Here is a 17,710-nt window from a genome sequence, read left to right as displayed (position 1 = left end):
GCAAGAAAAATCAAATGCACAGGTATAGTATAGGTGGTACCTTGCTCAATAGTAGCAGCTGTGAGAGGGATCTCGGAGTCCTAGTGGACAACCACTTCAATATGAGCCAGCGGTGTGCTGCATCTGCCAAAAAAGCCAACACAGTGCTAGGCTGCATTAGCAGAGGGATAGAATCAAGATCACGTGACGTGTTAAATACCACTTTACAATGCCTTGGTAAGGCCACACTTCGAATACTGCATCCACAAGCAGGATATGTATGTTGTAGTACTTTATTACTTGGTATGAAGCATTGTTGTCATGACTATTTGTTAGAATATTTAATAGAATTATCTCCCAGACATTAAGACTTAAAGCTCGCTGAACTGGTAGCTACTGATAGTATAGATTCTATACTATCTATACTATAGAACAATAGTTCCTTTTATCTGTTCTGAACTTCCGTTCATTTAGTTTCATGGAGTAATGCCCCACAAACTTTCAAGACATTGAAAGAGGCAATGAGATCTTCTCCAGGCACCAAAGCCTCCCAGAGGTTGACCTTGGAGGTCAGAGGGACCCCAATATAGTATGGACGTCAGAACAGCAAGGGAGGAACTAGAAGAATTTGGTGATATTTCCTAATGGAAGTTCCTTTTTGTTCACGTATGATCTTTTAGATCTATTCAGTTAGACTAAACAGCTAAAACCACATAGGAAATGAATGTTACAGTTAAAATGAAAGTAAAGTTTTATTACTTTTTTTTTGCTCCAAATAGTGTTATACTGTTTTGAGGATAGTAACAAATTACTTTCAGGTTTTTATGGTGTTATTTGAAAGAAAACCCCCACCTTTTTTAGTAATAAAAGTGATATCTAATTACCTGTGTGTGCCTAATATTACAGAATTATTTTTTGATATGCATATAGTATATGTTTGTGAGCTCAAGCAGTTATGGTTAGTTCTTTTATTTCTGAAAGCTACAATAAATGCACCCTCCCAGCTTCTTTTTCTTTGAAAAGATAATCACCAACAATTATTTAGATCTGTCTCTGGTATATATGCAAGAAACTGCTGGTGACTTTTTCCAAAGATGAACAGCAGTTTTTTCCCCTCTCCTTTCAAGTAATCCTTGCAGGATGTTTTATGTTCAGCAAATCTAATCAGTGAAGTTTTTATGTTGTTCTATATGTCTAATTGAGCATGCGGGTTGAGATCAGACTTTGGAATAATCCTGTTAGGTCCAGTAACCTCTCCCCTCCAACTATGTATGTTGATTTAAATCCTAAGAATAGTTCTGAAAACACCGAAATATTAATCACCACTATTTTAATACTGTTGGTAATGTATGTTTTCTTTGTAGGTCAATATCAGTGAACATCTATACATACTAGCAATTTTTGTATATTTTAGAAAATATACATATTTAACAAAACTATATGAGTGGTAGAGAAGTTCACTTAATTCTGACATTTATTGCTTGCAATATTCCATTTAAGTTTGTTTGGTTCAGACCCCAAAAATGGTAAAATATGATATTAGAATCAAATTGTAATTAGATTTAATAGATTAGAATTTAAGCAACTTACTTGAATTGAAATAATGGAAAGTTTTAGTGGCATTTATGTTATAAAAACTTTGGCCAGTATTTTAATTTTCCATTGTGGAGTTTAGGCATTTTGTTAAATATTTGGATGAAACGTAGCAGTCAAGGATGCTAAACATTTTAAGTGTAGAAACAGTTCTTTTTTCTGTGTTTTGCTTTAACAATCGAAGATCGGGATGATTTTTAGTGATTCAGAATCTATGCTGATGCTTAACTAAATTCTCTTTCTTCATATTTGCTTAATACTACAAATGTGGTATTAAACCTAACCACTTTCCTTTAGTATTCTGCTCTTTCCGAGAATCATACCATTTTTGCTTTGATTTTTAGTGTTTCTAGTTTTGTACGGAAAACCACAGAAAAGATTGAGAAAATCGGTACCCTTCATCTGAATCCTGATCGAATCAGACAAGACGTTAAAGATGAAGAGCCACTCTCAGAAGTGCCTGCCAAATTAGAAGCTCAGCTTATGGAAAAAGAGTGAGTCCAATTTCATTTCACCCTGTGCCAAAACATCTTTTTCTTTGGGTATGATAATGAATTAGGCAAACTACTGCTTTGTCAGTTAGCTATGAGAACTTTACTAGACTTCTCATATTGCAGATGCATGCCTAAAAGTTCTTATTTTGATCCATTTTAAAATGCCATTTAAAATTACTATGGGAATTGAACTGGGATAAAAAATACATTGCAATATAAGGTGTAATTTAGATTTTAAAAACAGTTTGTACTGTTGAAATGTGAAAGATTGAATGCAGAAGTAATCACAAGACTAGAGTGATCTTTTAAGTGCTCCAGAACTGTACAGAAATGAAACAAAAAAGAGGATTTTTTTTAACATGCACCTATTATTTATTAAAATGTCAAGAGTTGAGCTACAGAGCCAGTCTCCAGAAGAGGATTACTTTAAAGACCTCAAAGCAGTAACTACAGAAACTCTGTAAGTAAATCAAGGTCTTTTAAAATGAAACATGTATACTGTTATGTATTCCTTTGAGTAATGACACATTAAATATAATAAACTCATTTGTAGGGTATATTGGGTGTGATCAGACATATGTTCTGCATGTAGACGAACTACATCTTTCTGTGGAAGGAATTCCAATCCAGCAGAGCTGTTTGCTGGAAGAAAAGGGTGGAAAGATAATTTTCACAAAATTCTCTTCACTCAGAGCGGATTGCAGATGGCTGGCATGTATATAGCCTATAGGGAGAAGGTGGAATTGACAAAAAGCATTTTCCCCTTCTGTACAGAAAGACTTCTATTTGTGTATGCAAGTGTATTTTGATGCAATCCAACTTGAATATTCAGTTTGAATATAAAGATTTTTTCAGTTCAATTTCTTCTGGAAGTTGAAGGCAGTATGGAAGCTCACCATAACTTTGCTAGATCAGAATATGGAAGTTGCACAGACAGTTCAATGCTGTAAGAAGAAGGAATAAGGTTCTATAGTTTACAGAGGCTTTGAGAATCCATCCATTGAAATTTTACATGTAGTAGCCGGATTGTGCTGAAACTATTAATCATGGCAATTGCAATCATTAAAGTACAAGTAAAATGTCAATGAAAAAAGGTGCCAGGCTTCATAATTGTGTTTATTTGAATAATTATACATTATGATAATGAAAATAAAAAAGGGTATTTGAATGTTGTAGTCCATTATAAGAGTCTGAAATAGAATTGCAGTATTAGCTGAACAGAATTCTTTGCCAACAGTTTTGTATTCATTAAACTACAAGTTGAATATCTTTCATTTTTTTAAAGGTCCAGACTCCAGGATCCACTTGTTTTGTTACAACCACAAAACCTGAGGGCAATTTTGCTGGATTGGATTCCATTTCTAGAAGAAGCCTGTGGATTAAAAGCAGCAGTCATTTTAAATAATGAGACAACTGAGGGAGACAAAGAAATGCCTTTGCAACCATCTGAAGACAGAACTTTTCAAGAAAATGTGCTAAAGGATCAACATAATGAGCCTGAAGATAAGGAACTGAACACAGTATTGGAAGTAAATGGTGAAAGTGAAAATCCAAATATAGTACAGGGTGAAACTTGGGAAGAAAATACTAATTCAGTTACAAATTATAACGCTGGTAATATACAATATGAACAGCCTTTGAGGACGGACACTGTTTTCAACCAGCCTTATCAGATTAATCCCCCATTTTTTATAGCACAGAACATTAAAAAAGACCTGACAGAGCTGGCAACTTTATGTTTTGAATTAAATATATATGAAAGTTTACAAGTAAATAATGAGCCATGTGTGTTACCCGATGGTTCATGTGTCCTGGCTTCTAAATTCATTAGGGACTATTTTTTCCTCCTTGATTTAGAAAGGTTGAAGAGGTGTATTATTAACTGCCATAACAATCATCCTGAAGTCTGGGATATCTACATGGAAGGTCTTAAAGGCAAGTAATTTTCAGGATCTTGTATGTTGGTGTCTATCCATTTGGTAGAGTTGTGTCTTCTAGAGAAATTTGTAGAAAATCTTTGGAATTAGATCTGTGGACTGACAGTTTCCCACACTTACCTTGGAGATTTCTTCTGATCTGAATTATAACATTCAGAATTCCTTGGAAAAACCTATTGTTATCCAGTGCACGTAAGGATTGTGAGTGCAAGAAGCCCACATCTAAACTTTCTCATGTCTTTTATTTCTATGAAATTCATTAACATAAAGAGAGAATGGTTGCACGTTGATCTGAATGGAATCATTCTGGTAGCAACCTCCCATCTCTAGAATGTCTTTAAAAGTTGCTACTGTCAATAAACGATTAGAAGTTGCTAATAAACAATCAAATTCAAATTGTTAGTGTGACATGAAATTGGGCTTTGAAAAGCTGTCAGTAATATTCTATATTGTGCATATACAAAAATCCATTGACTGATTTGATTGAAGCACCCGATTGAATCAGAGGTTTGATTCCAAGGGATGATCCAGTTGTATTGTCACCTTAAAAGCAAAGATATGAAGGAAACATTAAACATTATAATCATATTAGTTCTTGTATACTTCAGTGTATTTAAATGTTATTCAAGTAATTTCAATTTAGTTTTCTGGTCCCACCCATTTTTTTTGAATCTAGGAATGCTGTTCAAGGGCCAAGTGCAGTCCTTAGTCCAAAAGAAGATGCTGCTGCCTGCTACAGGTAGTCCTCAACCTACAACCATTTGTTTAGTGACCATTCAAAGTACTGAAAAAAGTGACTTGTGACCATTTTTCACACTTATGACCATTGCAGCATCCCCATGGTCATGTGATTAAAGTTCAGATGCTTTTGAACTAGTTCATAATTATGCCGGGTGCAGTGTCCCAGTATCATGTGATCACTTTTTGCGACGTTCTGACAAGCAAAGTCAACGGGGAAGCCAGATTCATTTAACAACCGTGTTACTAATTTAACTAAAGTGATTCACATCCGTGGCAAGAAAGGTCATAAAATGGGGCAAAATTCATTTAACAACTGTCGCTGAGCAAAAGAAATTTTGGACTCGGTTGTGGTTGTAAGTCAAGGACTACCTATACTTCTAATACATTAATTTTCCTTTGTCCCTCCATATTCCCTTATACATTGGATTAGGAATAATTTAAAATAGATTTGATTAAATGGGGACGGGAAGGAATAAAATTGCACTATGAATGGAAATCCTCTCAAATAATACTGTCTGTTGCCAATGCATTTCGATCAGTAATGCTAGGACCTACTCATCAAGAAGCAATCAGTGTAACTGAGTATATATGACCATAATTTAGTTATCATAACTACAAAAATACTTCCTGTATTTCCAAAGTACATATATGTTTCATTGCAAAATAGTTTGGATTTACAATAAAACATGTGTACTTTGAAAATACAAAAAGTTACCTTTTCTGCAAAGTCGGTTTAAGATTGGCACTATGAAAATTAATGTCTTGCCTAATGTTGCTGTTAAGTATAATGCTTGTAACATACGATTATTGATTTCAGAACTGACTTTGACTAGCCCTGTGACAGTGGCCCTTGAAAATGGAGATATGTTTAAAACACTGAAGTTGCTAGTTGATTTGGGCCCTTGGGATGCTCCTGTTTTGCTGGCACATGCTGAAAGGTATACAGCATTGGAGTTGTTTGAATGCATATCGTTTAATTCTTAGGTATTGATGCAGAAAAAAAAATCATGTTCTTCTTGAGAGCCATCATCAAACACAATGTGCAATTTGTGAAGAAATCTTGTACTTCTGTACTTTATAGTGGAGATCTATAGTGGAGGGAAAAATTATTTGATCCCCTGATTTTGTACGTTTGCCCACTGACAAATGATCAACCTGTAGTTTTAATGGTAGGTTTATTGTAACAGTGAGAGACAGAATAACAAAAAATCCAGAAAAATGCATTTCAAAAAAGTTATAAATTGATTTGCATTTTAATGAGTGAAATAAGTATTTGATTCCCTATCAGTCAGCAAGATTTCTGGCTCACAGGTGTATTTTATACAGGTACCGAACTGAGATTAGGAGCACTCTCTTAAAGGGAGTGCTCCTATTCACAGCTTGTTATCTGAATAAAAGATACCTGTCCACAGAAGCAATCAATCAATCAATCAGATTCCAAACTCCACCATGGCCAAGACCAAAGAGCTGTCCAATGAAGTCAAGGACAAGATTGTAAACCTACACAAGGCTGGACTGGGCTACAAGACTATCACCAAGCAGCTTGGTGAGAAGGTGACAACAGTTGGTGCGATTATTTGCAAATGGAAGAAACACAAAATAAGTGTCAGTCTCCCTCGGTCTGGGGCTCCATGCAAGATCTCACATCGTGGAGTTTCAGTGATCATGAGAACGGTGAGGAATCGGCCCAGAACTACACAGGAGGATCTTGTCAATGATCTCAAGGCAGCTGGGACCATAGTCACCAAGAAAACAATTGGTAACACATTACGCCGTGAAGGACTGAAATCCTGTAGCACCCGCAAAATCCTGTAGCACCCGCAAAATCAAGAAAGCACATGTACAGGCCCATCTGAAGTTTGCCAGTGAACATCTGAATGATTCAGAGAACTGGATGAAAGTTTTTGTGGTCAGGTGAGACCAAAATCGAGCTCTTTGGCATCAACTCAACTCGCTGTGTTTGGAGGAGGAATGCTGCCCATGATCCCAAGACACCACCCCCACCATCAAACATGGAGGTGGAAACATTATGCTTTGGAGGTGTTTTTCTGTTAAGAGGACAGGACAACTTCACTGCATCAAAGGGACGATGGACAGGGCTATGTACCGTCAAATCTTGGGTGAGAATCTCCTTTTCTCAGCCAGGGCATTGAAAATGAGTTGTGGATGGGTATTCTAGCATGGCAATGACCCAAAACACACAGCCAAGGCAACAAAGGAGTGGCTCAAGAAGAAGCACAACAAGGTCCTGGAATGGCCTAGCCAGAATTAAAATAAACCTACCTTTAAAATTATAGACTGATCATTTTTGTCGGTGGGCAAATGTACAAAATTAGCTGGGGATCAAATAATCCCCCCCCCCCGTACCAATATATTGTGATCATGCATGTTGTTGCATACAGTAGAGTTATTGTCATATTCCTTTTCATTTTTATAAATTAAATTTAAGCAAACTTTTGATCAGTTTTTACGTAAGTAGTATGTAGTGCAAGTAATTTATTAAGGTACTAGTTCTAGGAAAAATTGTATTTTAAATAATTTTATTCTTTTCTGTCTTATTTAACGTAGGTTTTACAAAAAATTTGGAGAAACTTCTCTAAGGCCTTTGACCAGGTTCTACCCTTTGATTGGACCTTCAGATATCAAGCAAATTTGTAAAACTAATCCTGAACATTTTCTAGCATATTTAGACAGCCTTATAAAATCAAAGGATGAGGATGAACGGTATGTATTACGTTTCCTTAATTTGGAGAAGAGATGCAAGGGATAGGATGCAGAGACCAGTTAAAAATATTAATCCTATGTTAGTGACATTTGAGGAAAGGAAGTAGTATTAAGTTGGTATTAGTAATTGATAGGAGAAAAAATTATTCATTAGTTTTATGATCTAGCTATTTTGTCAGCTCAAAAAGATATGCTAAACTAATACTATTGGTATACAAGGCATTAAACATTTCTCATTTTTTTGTTTTTATAAATTCTAGAATTCTTAAAACTAAACATACCTAGTGTGGTAATATTTGCTTCTTTTTGCTATTTAAATATGTAAACACATTGTATTGAATCTAGATTTTAAAATGTGAGGCCTAATTAGATAGTATAACTATGACAAATTAATTAGAGAATTAATTATATATATATATTTTCTAGCTTGTCATTCCTTAGATCTCTTCTCCATCCTGATTCATTACAATTGGAGTGGCTGTGTTTGGCAATGTCTCATGATGCCCCACATAAAACAAGCACAATGGATGCTCAAGGAAATCCACAGTATGTAATTTATAAGCTTTTCTGATTAACTATGTAGCTCCAAAAGTCTTTTTTCCTAGATTTCATCTACAGACTTTTCCTAAGGCCCAGTTTGATCAAATCCTAGCGTAAGGAAATTAAATATGTACAAGTTGTATTTTGCTCATTTTTAATTCCTCAATGATAAATGATTATTGTAAAGCTGCAATAAGCCATTGTTTTTAAATATGCATTTAAACTATGCCACTATTTGGAGTAAAAGCTCCCCTATCTTCTCCCAAATATTTTTTATAGTGCTAATCCAAGTAACTGCACATCCTAGATTGCATGATTCAGAAACCATGCTTAACATTTTCCAAATAATACAGACTTGGAAGCCCATTTTTATCTTCAAACAGATAAAGCCATTTGAAACTAGTTTCCCCAAACTTTGGTATAATTAAAAAAATAGTTCCAATAGAGTATTTCCTACCTGTAAATAGTATGTGTTGTAATCACATGTAATGGGAAGCTGTTAAAAACAAGACTTGCTCTCAAAGGTTTATTGGTACATTTTTTTTATTTTCTCCCTAAGCATGTTTCTTCTTTCTGTTCCCCTTTGTAGTATTTTATCTGGTTAATGGTAGTATAAAATATTTCCTCTAATAATATTATGTATTAGTAATATTTACACTCCCTGGTGATTTAGATAGGAGCCAGGAAAACGGGGACCAGAGAGCAGGTCTTTCCAGTGGTAGCCCCCTAACTCTTGGCATTTCAAAAACAGCCAATGTAATTATTTCAGTGTGACTATTCCACTGTAGCCCACCCTGTCTGTCTTCTGATTAGAGCTGGGTATTAAAACAGGAAACAAATAGATATTGTCAGTGTAGATTTTGATTACAATTATTTATTGGGCCTTCTTGACAAAAAGCCTAATATAATTTTCAATTATTGTTTTCAGGCCAAATTCGCATTTGTTTACTTGGGGGTATAATCAACTGATTGTACTTTTGCTTAATCTTCCAGCTGATATTGTAAGGAAGGAGAAAATGACTGATATATGTCGAAGCAATGGGTAATATGGAGTATTTTCTTAAAGCATTCTTGAAAAAACTTCATTTTAATCATATAATGTATTTTTTGTTTTGTCCTTTTTTATAATTTATCTCCTCACATATTTCAGCTTCAGTGTATGATATCCATTATTCTTTTTTAAAAAAATATTTTTTTATTTTTTATAATCACAAATCCTTAATATTTCATCACCAACATGTTGTCTGGATTCCAATATTTAGCTTACTAATACATGTTAAACTCCTTTCTCTCTACCTCTTTTTTTCTAGCCATTGATAAAATGTATCCCATGTTCTAAGTATTCTGAATCTCCTTCCTCTCTCATTTTCAATGTAAGTCTGTCCATTTCTGCCCAGTCCAAAATTTTCTTAATTATCTCTTCCTCTGCTGGTAATTCATCTTTCCAATGTTGAGCAAGTACAATTCTCACTGCAGTTAGTACATGTAACATTAAATATACAAATTCTTTCTCATAATTATCTACAATTATACTTAACAAAAATAATTCTGGGTTAAAATCTACATGTTTTTTTTATCATTTTCTCTAACCATATATGTATTCTTGACCAAAATCATTTGGCTTTAGGGGATGTCCACCAAAGTTGATAATATGTGCCTGGTTTTTGTCTACATTTCCAACAATTGCTAGACATATTTTTGAACATTTTTGCTAACCTCATAGGTGTTAAGTGCCATCTGTAAAACATTTTCTATATCCATTATTCTTGAACACAACCATGCTCCCTATATATTTGTGATCAAATATTTGCTTCTGTGTATTCTGTATTATTATACCTTTCAGATAAATTTGCTTTACCTATCACAATTTATTAAATAAGTTTTAACAAACTTGTCTTTCTTCTCCTCCTCCTCCATTCTTCTTGGTAGATATTTTAAAATCAGTTTATTAGTTCAGCCCATAATTGCCATTGCTAGAATTTCATTTGTAACTGGTGATGTAATACATACATTGATTGAATTTACTCAGCTGTCAATTTGTTTTCATTTAGGTCTAATATTTGGACTAGATTGTATCCCAATTAAAGTGATAATGAACTTTGAAATTTTTTTGTACTGAATCACTCAAAGTGTACAATTAATAGGAACATGTTTTTGGAAGAGAACATCTCCCTAGTTTGACTTGTCCTTTTTATAAAGATGTTAGTTACAAAGTGTACGTGCTCTAAGTCATTTCCTGATATAACTAGTCAATTTATTCCTTACGTAACGAGGGGCATTTTCACTCTCTTGGATTTTCTTTGTTTTTTTCTTTAAAGGAACTGTCTCTGTCACCACTTGTACCATAATATTCAGCTTGCCTCAGTAAGTTATGGCCAAGACAACTAAAAAGGAAATTTTTCAAGGCTGCAAAATTAAATAAAGTCAAATTATCAGCAGCAAGGATAAAACTCAAAAGTTTCCTTTTCTGGAAATTACAAAATACATCTGAGTAAAAACATTCTTCAACATATGATCATCATCATTCATATTTAAAATGATGCCTATTTACAAAGACTGTCAGCACATCTGCAATGCTCAGCCTCCTGAGTTGCTATCTTGGAAATCAAAAGCTAGCACCAATTTCTCCCAAGGCTCATTCCAATTTCTTACTTAGTCTTTTTGACCAAATTTCTATGGTTTCTGGCAACCACCTTGTATCCTTTGCTCATATGACCCTCCTTCCATTTTCTAGATGTGTCTTTTTCCTTGCAATGTTTTAGAAGCCTCTTATTGTATCCATATTTGTCTCTAGATTTTTCCTGTTTTCTTTTCTAGTGGGAATTGTTTGTATTTACACTTTAGTGACACACCCTTTCTGGACACTTCCTCTTCAGGATTTCAAGCCACTAGATTTTACCTACCTTCTAAGTTCATCAAACTGAAGTCTTCTGAAATCCAGTATACAATATACAAATCTGACTCCAATATACCAATCTGACTCTCTTCTGTTCTTCCCCTTGATATTATAAACATGGTCATTTTTGTCATCTTTATTTCTTCAACCAATTCTTCTGTTGGTCAGGATTTCATCCAAGATAGCAGACCCCCTTACTCCTTTTTCTACCTTCTGCAAATTTTTGGGATCGCTGTCTTGTGGCAGAGTAGATTTCCAGATGTCAGTAAAAATGGAATACTGCAATGGAATACTGCATATTTGAAAACTTGATCATCTGGCACAGTCTTCATCCATATCTTCTGCCTGTCCAGGCAATTTATAATAAACTCCCATGATGATATTGCTTCCCCCCACTTTTATCCTTACGTTAATGTTCTCCAGATGATTTCCATGCTCCAATTCATTAATGTCTGTGCACTTGACAATATATGGTATGATTTGTGATTTGTACTCTGAAGTTATATATACAATTAGTTGAAATAAGAAATTATTTCAACTTGTTACTTAAACTGAGAATGCCAATTTAAAACTATAATGTTTCATTTTACCGTTATAGCTTCTGGCCTGGATATCTTTCTCTCTGTTTGGAGTTGGATAGAAGATCAGAAGTATTTACAAAAATTGTTCATTTGGATGACATGGAGTTGTTGAACGCCAAAGATGGTTAGTTTAATTTAAGAATCAGTTATGAATATTAAGTATCTAAGGCATGCGTTTTAATTCCATAACACTGAAATAAAACAATTTCATGTAACAAAAACCCCTTCTTTTTGAAATTCTATTTAAGGAGACATTACAACATAAATTTTGCACTCAATGTAATTTTTTAAAATATAGTTCTGCTATAAAGTAAAAGGCAATTTGTGGATTTTGAAAACCTATTTTGTTTTGTTTTAGACTTGTTATATCCATATAATTAGAGTAGAGTCAAAGTATTAGGATTTCCTAAACCTGCCCAGAGGCACTTGTTGAAACGGGCAGCTATATAATGAAATCAGATCATCTGCTGGCTCCAGAAGTTGAGTAGTGGTAATTGGTGATGTCCCTTTCTGCCATTCTTCCCTCCAAGCTCCAATATTAAAAAAAGTTACATCCAGTATTCTACTTTTACTTAGTCAACTTTCATTCCACTCTGTTTGTGATGTAAGTTGAGGAAATGTAAGAATGTAGGATTTAATGTATCCTTGGCAATCTAATATGACCCCAAACTACTGAGAAAAGCCCAAAGATCTCCAGAATTCTCACCGTAGAGTTCCTTGTTTGCCAATGGAAAGGATTCTACAGCAACCAATAGCCACTAGAGGAATAAAAATATTATTTTCTTAATCATGCTTCTTTTATCTTCCCTTAGATACAGGTAGTCCTCAGAAGGTAGTAACAACTATGTTACTAGCTTAACTACATGATTCACTTAATAACTGTGGCAAGAAATGTCATAAAATGGGGCAAAACTTAAAAACTGTCTCACTTAACAACAGAAATGTTGGGCTCAATTGTGATTGTAAGTCGAGGACTACCTGCATATCTTCTGTGTTAACTTGGAAATTGTGAACAAATTCATTTTAATGTCTCCTTCCAATTTTCAACAACTAATTGTAGTCATTATGATTTGAATGTGGCCTTCCTTCCATCAATTATCTTATATACATGCAAAATGAAATTGAACACATTCTATCTTATTCTATACATTGGATAAGATGTATAGGTTAACATGTTGCTAGTTTGGCTTTGTATCTTCCACTGATGTGTTGGACTTTATAAATTCATTTACTGCTGTCTAGATCAGAATGTAGTGAGAGAAATGTCCCATAATGTGTAGGTGTATTAAGATATTTGCTGCCTATCAAGTAAAATGAAAGTGATTTGCTTCAAATAACTTTTCCCATAAATCAAATCTGTATTTAGGAACAGTTCCGAAGACAATAGAAGAATGGAAGTTCCTTCTTTGCCTTGTGAAGAGTCATCACAACATCCATGTTTCACAAAAGGACACATCTGTCACTAATGGTACTCCTGAATGGTCAAATGCTGTTACTGTTGAAAATGTTGCACTCCTTGCAGCCAGAATAATTGGTCCAGATCGCTCTTTGCAGCTGTTACAAGAATGTGATCTGGTGGCTGAATTATCAGAAAGATTTGCCAGGATTTGTGAGATACTAAGAATTGCTGAAAAACGGCAAAGGTATGTGTTTTAAGAATTGTTTCTTGTAGACTATCCAGAATACTATGATTTAGAGATGTGAACAGTTACAGTGCTTCAAAATCAATTTTCTTGAATACTATGATTTCAGGGTTTTTTTTCCTGACAAATAGAACATCAACATGAAATAATAATAACATACAAAAGCAAAACTTGAAAAAACTGCTTGGTTGCATGACTGTACAATTAAAAAGGGAGATCAAATTTGAATAATATGTAATTAAAGAGTTCAAGTCTCTTTTGTGTCTTTTTTTCTGTTGTTTGAATTGTTTTTCAATTAGAATTTTTCCTACTCTTTTAAGAACATTGAACCAAAGAAAGTTTTTCAGGATTTTAGTATAATAAATCTGCCAATCAAAAAAACTCAACCCTCAACAACTCTGAATAGTTTATAAATTTATGATTTATTTTTTGAGAATACTTGTGGTTCCCCAATTTTATGAAAAACATTTGACCAGTTAACATTTAAACAGGTATTGTCACCAGAGTTGTAATAGGTAACAGCTCCTCCATCAATCTTGAAAGATTTTGACTGATGTGTCATTTTTAAAGGTTACATTATATTTAAACTTTACTATTATACACAGCTTCTGCTGACTCACTGTAACAATTCTCAAATCCAAGGCCCATACTTTGTAAAGACTTTCAAGATTCCCTACTGTATTTGATGTAATATTGAATGTCTTCCTTTGATATTAAACAAAATATGGAAAGTTGCATTTCTTGGCTATAGTTTCTTAAAACTAGGATTAAATAAATAAACCAATCTTGAAGAAAATTAAGGTAGTTTTGTTTTGTGCATCTTCTTTGTGAGTTTTTAAAAATTTATTTTGAATTAGGATTTTTTATTTAGTTTAGCAAACAGGACAATAGAAAGGTCTTACGAGCTCATAAAAAGTTAGAGCTGTAGTAGAGACAAGTATGTTATATTTCTGGATTAATTAGCTTGATGAAGTAACTTACCTCTTTGCCATTTTTTTCTTTATTCTTCTCTTCTGTTGCAGAGCCCTGATCCAGTCCATGCTAGAAAGATGTGACCGATTTCTGTGGTCTCTACAAGCATAAAAGCACCCTGGATTGTAAAGATAATGACAAGAACCACTTTTTCTACATTGCATCATTTTAAAGAAAAACCTTCCTATGTAGAAAAGGCGCAGTATAATAAAGCTTTGTTTTTATTAGATATATGTTCAATATTAGAGAGTATGTTCCGAATTATTTATGGTAAGTGTTGCATAACATTACCAAAAATATGGAAAATCATTTGTAGGCAAAATATTTTTTTCAACTAACGGGAATAGGCATGAAGATGGAATTCTTTATTCTTATTCCTATGTACTAAAGTGTTAAATTTGGTTATACTTAAAGAATGAAATATTTAACTTTTCTGTCAAAAGTTTTGGATTTTTTTGAATAAGACAGCTTGCAAGTGAATATAATTACAAATACTTTATAATTAAAAAGCCATGATTTACTTTCTGAATTAAATTGAAATCTTTGGCATGGTGCATTGTCCAGTTAAGCATGGTATGATTGTATCTAACATTCCACAGATGTAAAAATATTGTGAAATTTATATTAAAAAATGAAAGTAATCAATAGAATTAAGTAGCAATACTAATATATAATTCCAAACTGACATTCATGGAACTTACATATATTTTAAACTTGCCTATTTCAGCATTTAATGAGTTGGTACAAATCACTGTGGAATGGAATGAGGGAAAAAAAATATCCACTTTTTCCTAAAAACATGTCTGAGAGAGGTAGGAAGGGGGACTGTCTTACTTGGATTTTCAAGAAATTGAAGACATTACTGGTAGATATATGAAACTTTCTTACCCAGCATCTGGTTGCGTTTTTCATGTATGCATTTACAGTGGTTTGAATAGGCATCTAAATTATGCTCATGTATGATCCATGGCATGGACCATGTACTACTGTACTAATTTTTGTTTGTTGCTAAGGTAATTTTTGGTCTGGTAGCTGGGGAAGGGAAAGGTTATAAATTTATTATGATTAATCTTGCATTTTTGTTAAATCAAATTAGAATTGCACCATTTTTATTCTCTAGTTTACAGCATTTCAAGGACAGACATTTCATGCACCTACTTATTCACGTTTTTCAAGGTAGGAAGCATGCAAAAATGTCTCTTTTTTCTCCTTAGGTTGAATAAAGCAAAAGAAAGGAAATTTGTTACAGAGCACTAAATAAAAGACCTTATAACTGTAGGCCACAATCGAAAGAGTCCCATTCCCACATGTAGAGGCTGATCTATGTTTCATCTCCATAGATGCATAGCAGACTATTGTTTTATTTTGGGAAGGTTTTTGATGGAAGCAGGGGGATAGGCTAGAGTCATCACTATTCAACCTTTGACATCTGGGCTCACCCTGTTGTACAAATGAGTACTACCTCAAGTTTGTTTTAAGACTGATTTACATGCACAAGGAGTTCATGAAATAGTACTTACATTTTGCACTGCATTCTATTTTCAAAATTATTATTGTTAGTGTATGTCTTCTATTTTTAAAATAAACAATTAACAAGCATTCAGTATTACTTTGTAAGCATTTTGATATTAACAGAAATCTGGAATTGTTCAGCTTTTGTTACCTAACCTGATGTTTAATAAAGTTAATATAATTTCCTTGTTTCTTTATTTTTCAGGATTTTAAATGATAAAGTTTTACCACTGAATGTTAGATTTATCTCCTTTTTATAATGTTCATAAGGGTTTCTTTGAAAAACATTTCACTTTCCTTAAATATATGACTAATAATCTTTAATCACATAGAAAGCTTAGAATTGTTGAAAACTAAAATTCCTACTTTTCAGCTAAGATTCCCCCAATGATATAAACACAGAGAAAGCTTTATTTTTACACTTGGACTTTTAATTTAATCTTCCAAATAGACCTGTAATGCCAAAGTTGCTCTTTGTTTTGCTGGGGCAGCTAAATCAAAGACTTTCCTGTGGTAACATTGGGGCATAGAAAGAGGAGAATTTTAAGAAACCAAGGAAGGATTGCAATCCTTAAAGTTTTTTCTTCCTGTGAGACATGTAAATTTATTTTTATATGTATTATTATTTTAAATAAGTAGTGTTTCCCAACCCTGGCAACTTTAAAATATGGCACGATTGGCTATGGAATTAGGCCGTGCATCTTAAAGTTGCTAATCTGTTAAGGATTTTCTTTGATTTGATGCAGTAGCAAGCTTTTATAATAATAATAATAATAATAATTTTATTTATATACCGTAACATATTTCTAGATTTTATTTATTTATTAAATTATGTATATGTATATGTATATGTGTATACATATACATATACCTGAATCATAAAATACATGCAGATTAAAATAGATAACATTACAAATATTACATAAATAAAATGTGACTGCCATTGTCTGCTTAGTGTTGTCTGGATCTATTTATGCCACACATCCCTAATCTTTCATTTTCCTTGCTTGAAGTGTGTATGTGGATGGGGGAAATGATTTGAAATGCTGACCCTGTGGTCAGTGATAAAATTGATGGCATGTCAAAAATGTAATAATTTGTGTAGATCAAAACAAGTGTTCAGAAGGGAATTTCCTTATGCTTTGAAATCACATTTTATGTGGAACTCTTATTTCAGAGGTCAACCCTTCTGTTAAAGTATAAGGTAAAGGTAAGGTAAAGGTTCCCCCGCACATGCGTGCTAGTCGTTTCCGACTCTAGGGGCCGGTGCTCAACTCCGTTTCAAAGCCGAAGAGCCAGCGCTTGTCCGAGGACGTCTCCGTGGTCATGTGGCCGGCATGACTGGACACCAAAGGTGCACAGAACGCTGTTACCTTCCCACCGGAGTGGTCCCTATTTTTCTACTTGCATTTTTATGTGCTTTCGAACTGCTAGGTTGGCAGAAGCTGGGACGAGTAACAGGCGCTCACTCTGCTATGCGGCACTCGGGATTCGACCTGCCAAACTGCCGACCTTCTGATCGACAAGCTCAGCGTCCTAACCCACTGAGCCACCGCGTCCCTTCTGTTAAAGTATACTGAACTGATATAGTATATTTAGAGTTCAGCAAGGCATTTGACAAAGTAGATCACAACCTACTTCTTGGTCAGCCCTCTCTGAGCGGTTTACAGAATCAGCATATTGTCCTCTACATTCTGGGTCTTCATTTTACCAGACTTGGAAGGATGAAAGGCTAAGTCAACCTTGAGCCAGTGAGACTTGAACTGCCAAACAGCAGGCAGCCGGTAGTCAGCAGAAGTAGCCTGCAGTCCTGCATTCTAACCACTGCATCACCATGGCTGGATTTGTAGCTGGCTGACAAACTGTACTTGAGTAGTCCTTAATGGACTACTTAATGGCCCAGTACTCTTCAATATACTTCATAAATGACTTAGATGAGGGAATAGAAGGGGAACTCATCAAATTTGCAGATGACACTAAGCTGGCAGGAATAGCCAACACCCCAGAAGACAAGCTCAGGATCCCAAAAGATCTTGACAGACTTGAACAATGGGCCCAATCCAACATGAAATTTTATGTGGAGAAAAGCAAGGTTTTA

The 17,710-nt window shown here is 34.3% G+C and overlaps 1 protein-coding gene across 6 annotated transcripts in view; it reads left to right on the top strand.

Annotated features, from left to right (window-relative positions):
• HPS5 (HPS5 biogenesis of lysosomal organelles complex 2 subunit 2) overlaps positions 1–15,699 on the top strand; it is a 38,201-nt gene extending 22,502 nt beyond the window's left edge. For 2 of the 6 annotated variants that reach the window (XM_083356977.1, XM_083356976.1), the window contains exons 14-23: positions 1,917–2,066; positions 2,455–2,526; positions 3,352–4,001; positions 5,562–5,682; positions 7,313–7,468; positions 7,895–8,014; positions 8,937–9,050; positions 11,503–11,609; positions 12,852–13,128; positions 14,151–15,699. In XM_083356977.1, the coding sequence (XP_083213103.1) occupies positions 1,917–2,066; positions 2,455–2,526; positions 3,352–4,001; positions 5,562–5,682; positions 7,313–7,468; positions 7,895–8,014; positions 8,937–9,050; positions 11,503–11,609; positions 12,852–13,128; positions 14,151–14,211 (1,828 nt within the window). In that variant the 3' untranslated portion in view covers positions 14,212–15,699. Of the gene's footprint in view, positions 1–1,916; positions 2,067–2,454; positions 2,527–3,351; positions 4,002–5,561; positions 5,683–7,312; positions 7,469–7,894; positions 8,015–8,936; positions 9,051–11,502; positions 11,610–12,851; positions 13,129–14,150 lie in introns of those variants that run through there. The other 4 variants (XR_014491817.1, XM_083356978.1, XM_083356980.1 and 1 more) reach the window with 4 other exon arrangements.
• Positions 15,700–17,710: the final 2,011 nt, after the last annotated feature.

Source organism: Vipera ursinii (assembly GCF_947247035.1).
Source record: "Vipera ursinii genome assembly, chromosome: 1".
In the NCBI taxonomy this organism is placed as follows: Eukaryota; Metazoa; Chordata; class Lepidosauria; order Squamata; family Viperidae; genus Vipera; species Vipera ursinii.
The sequence above is the reverse complement of the archived record's forward strand: the minus strand, read 5'-3'. Positions and strand labels throughout refer to the sequence as shown.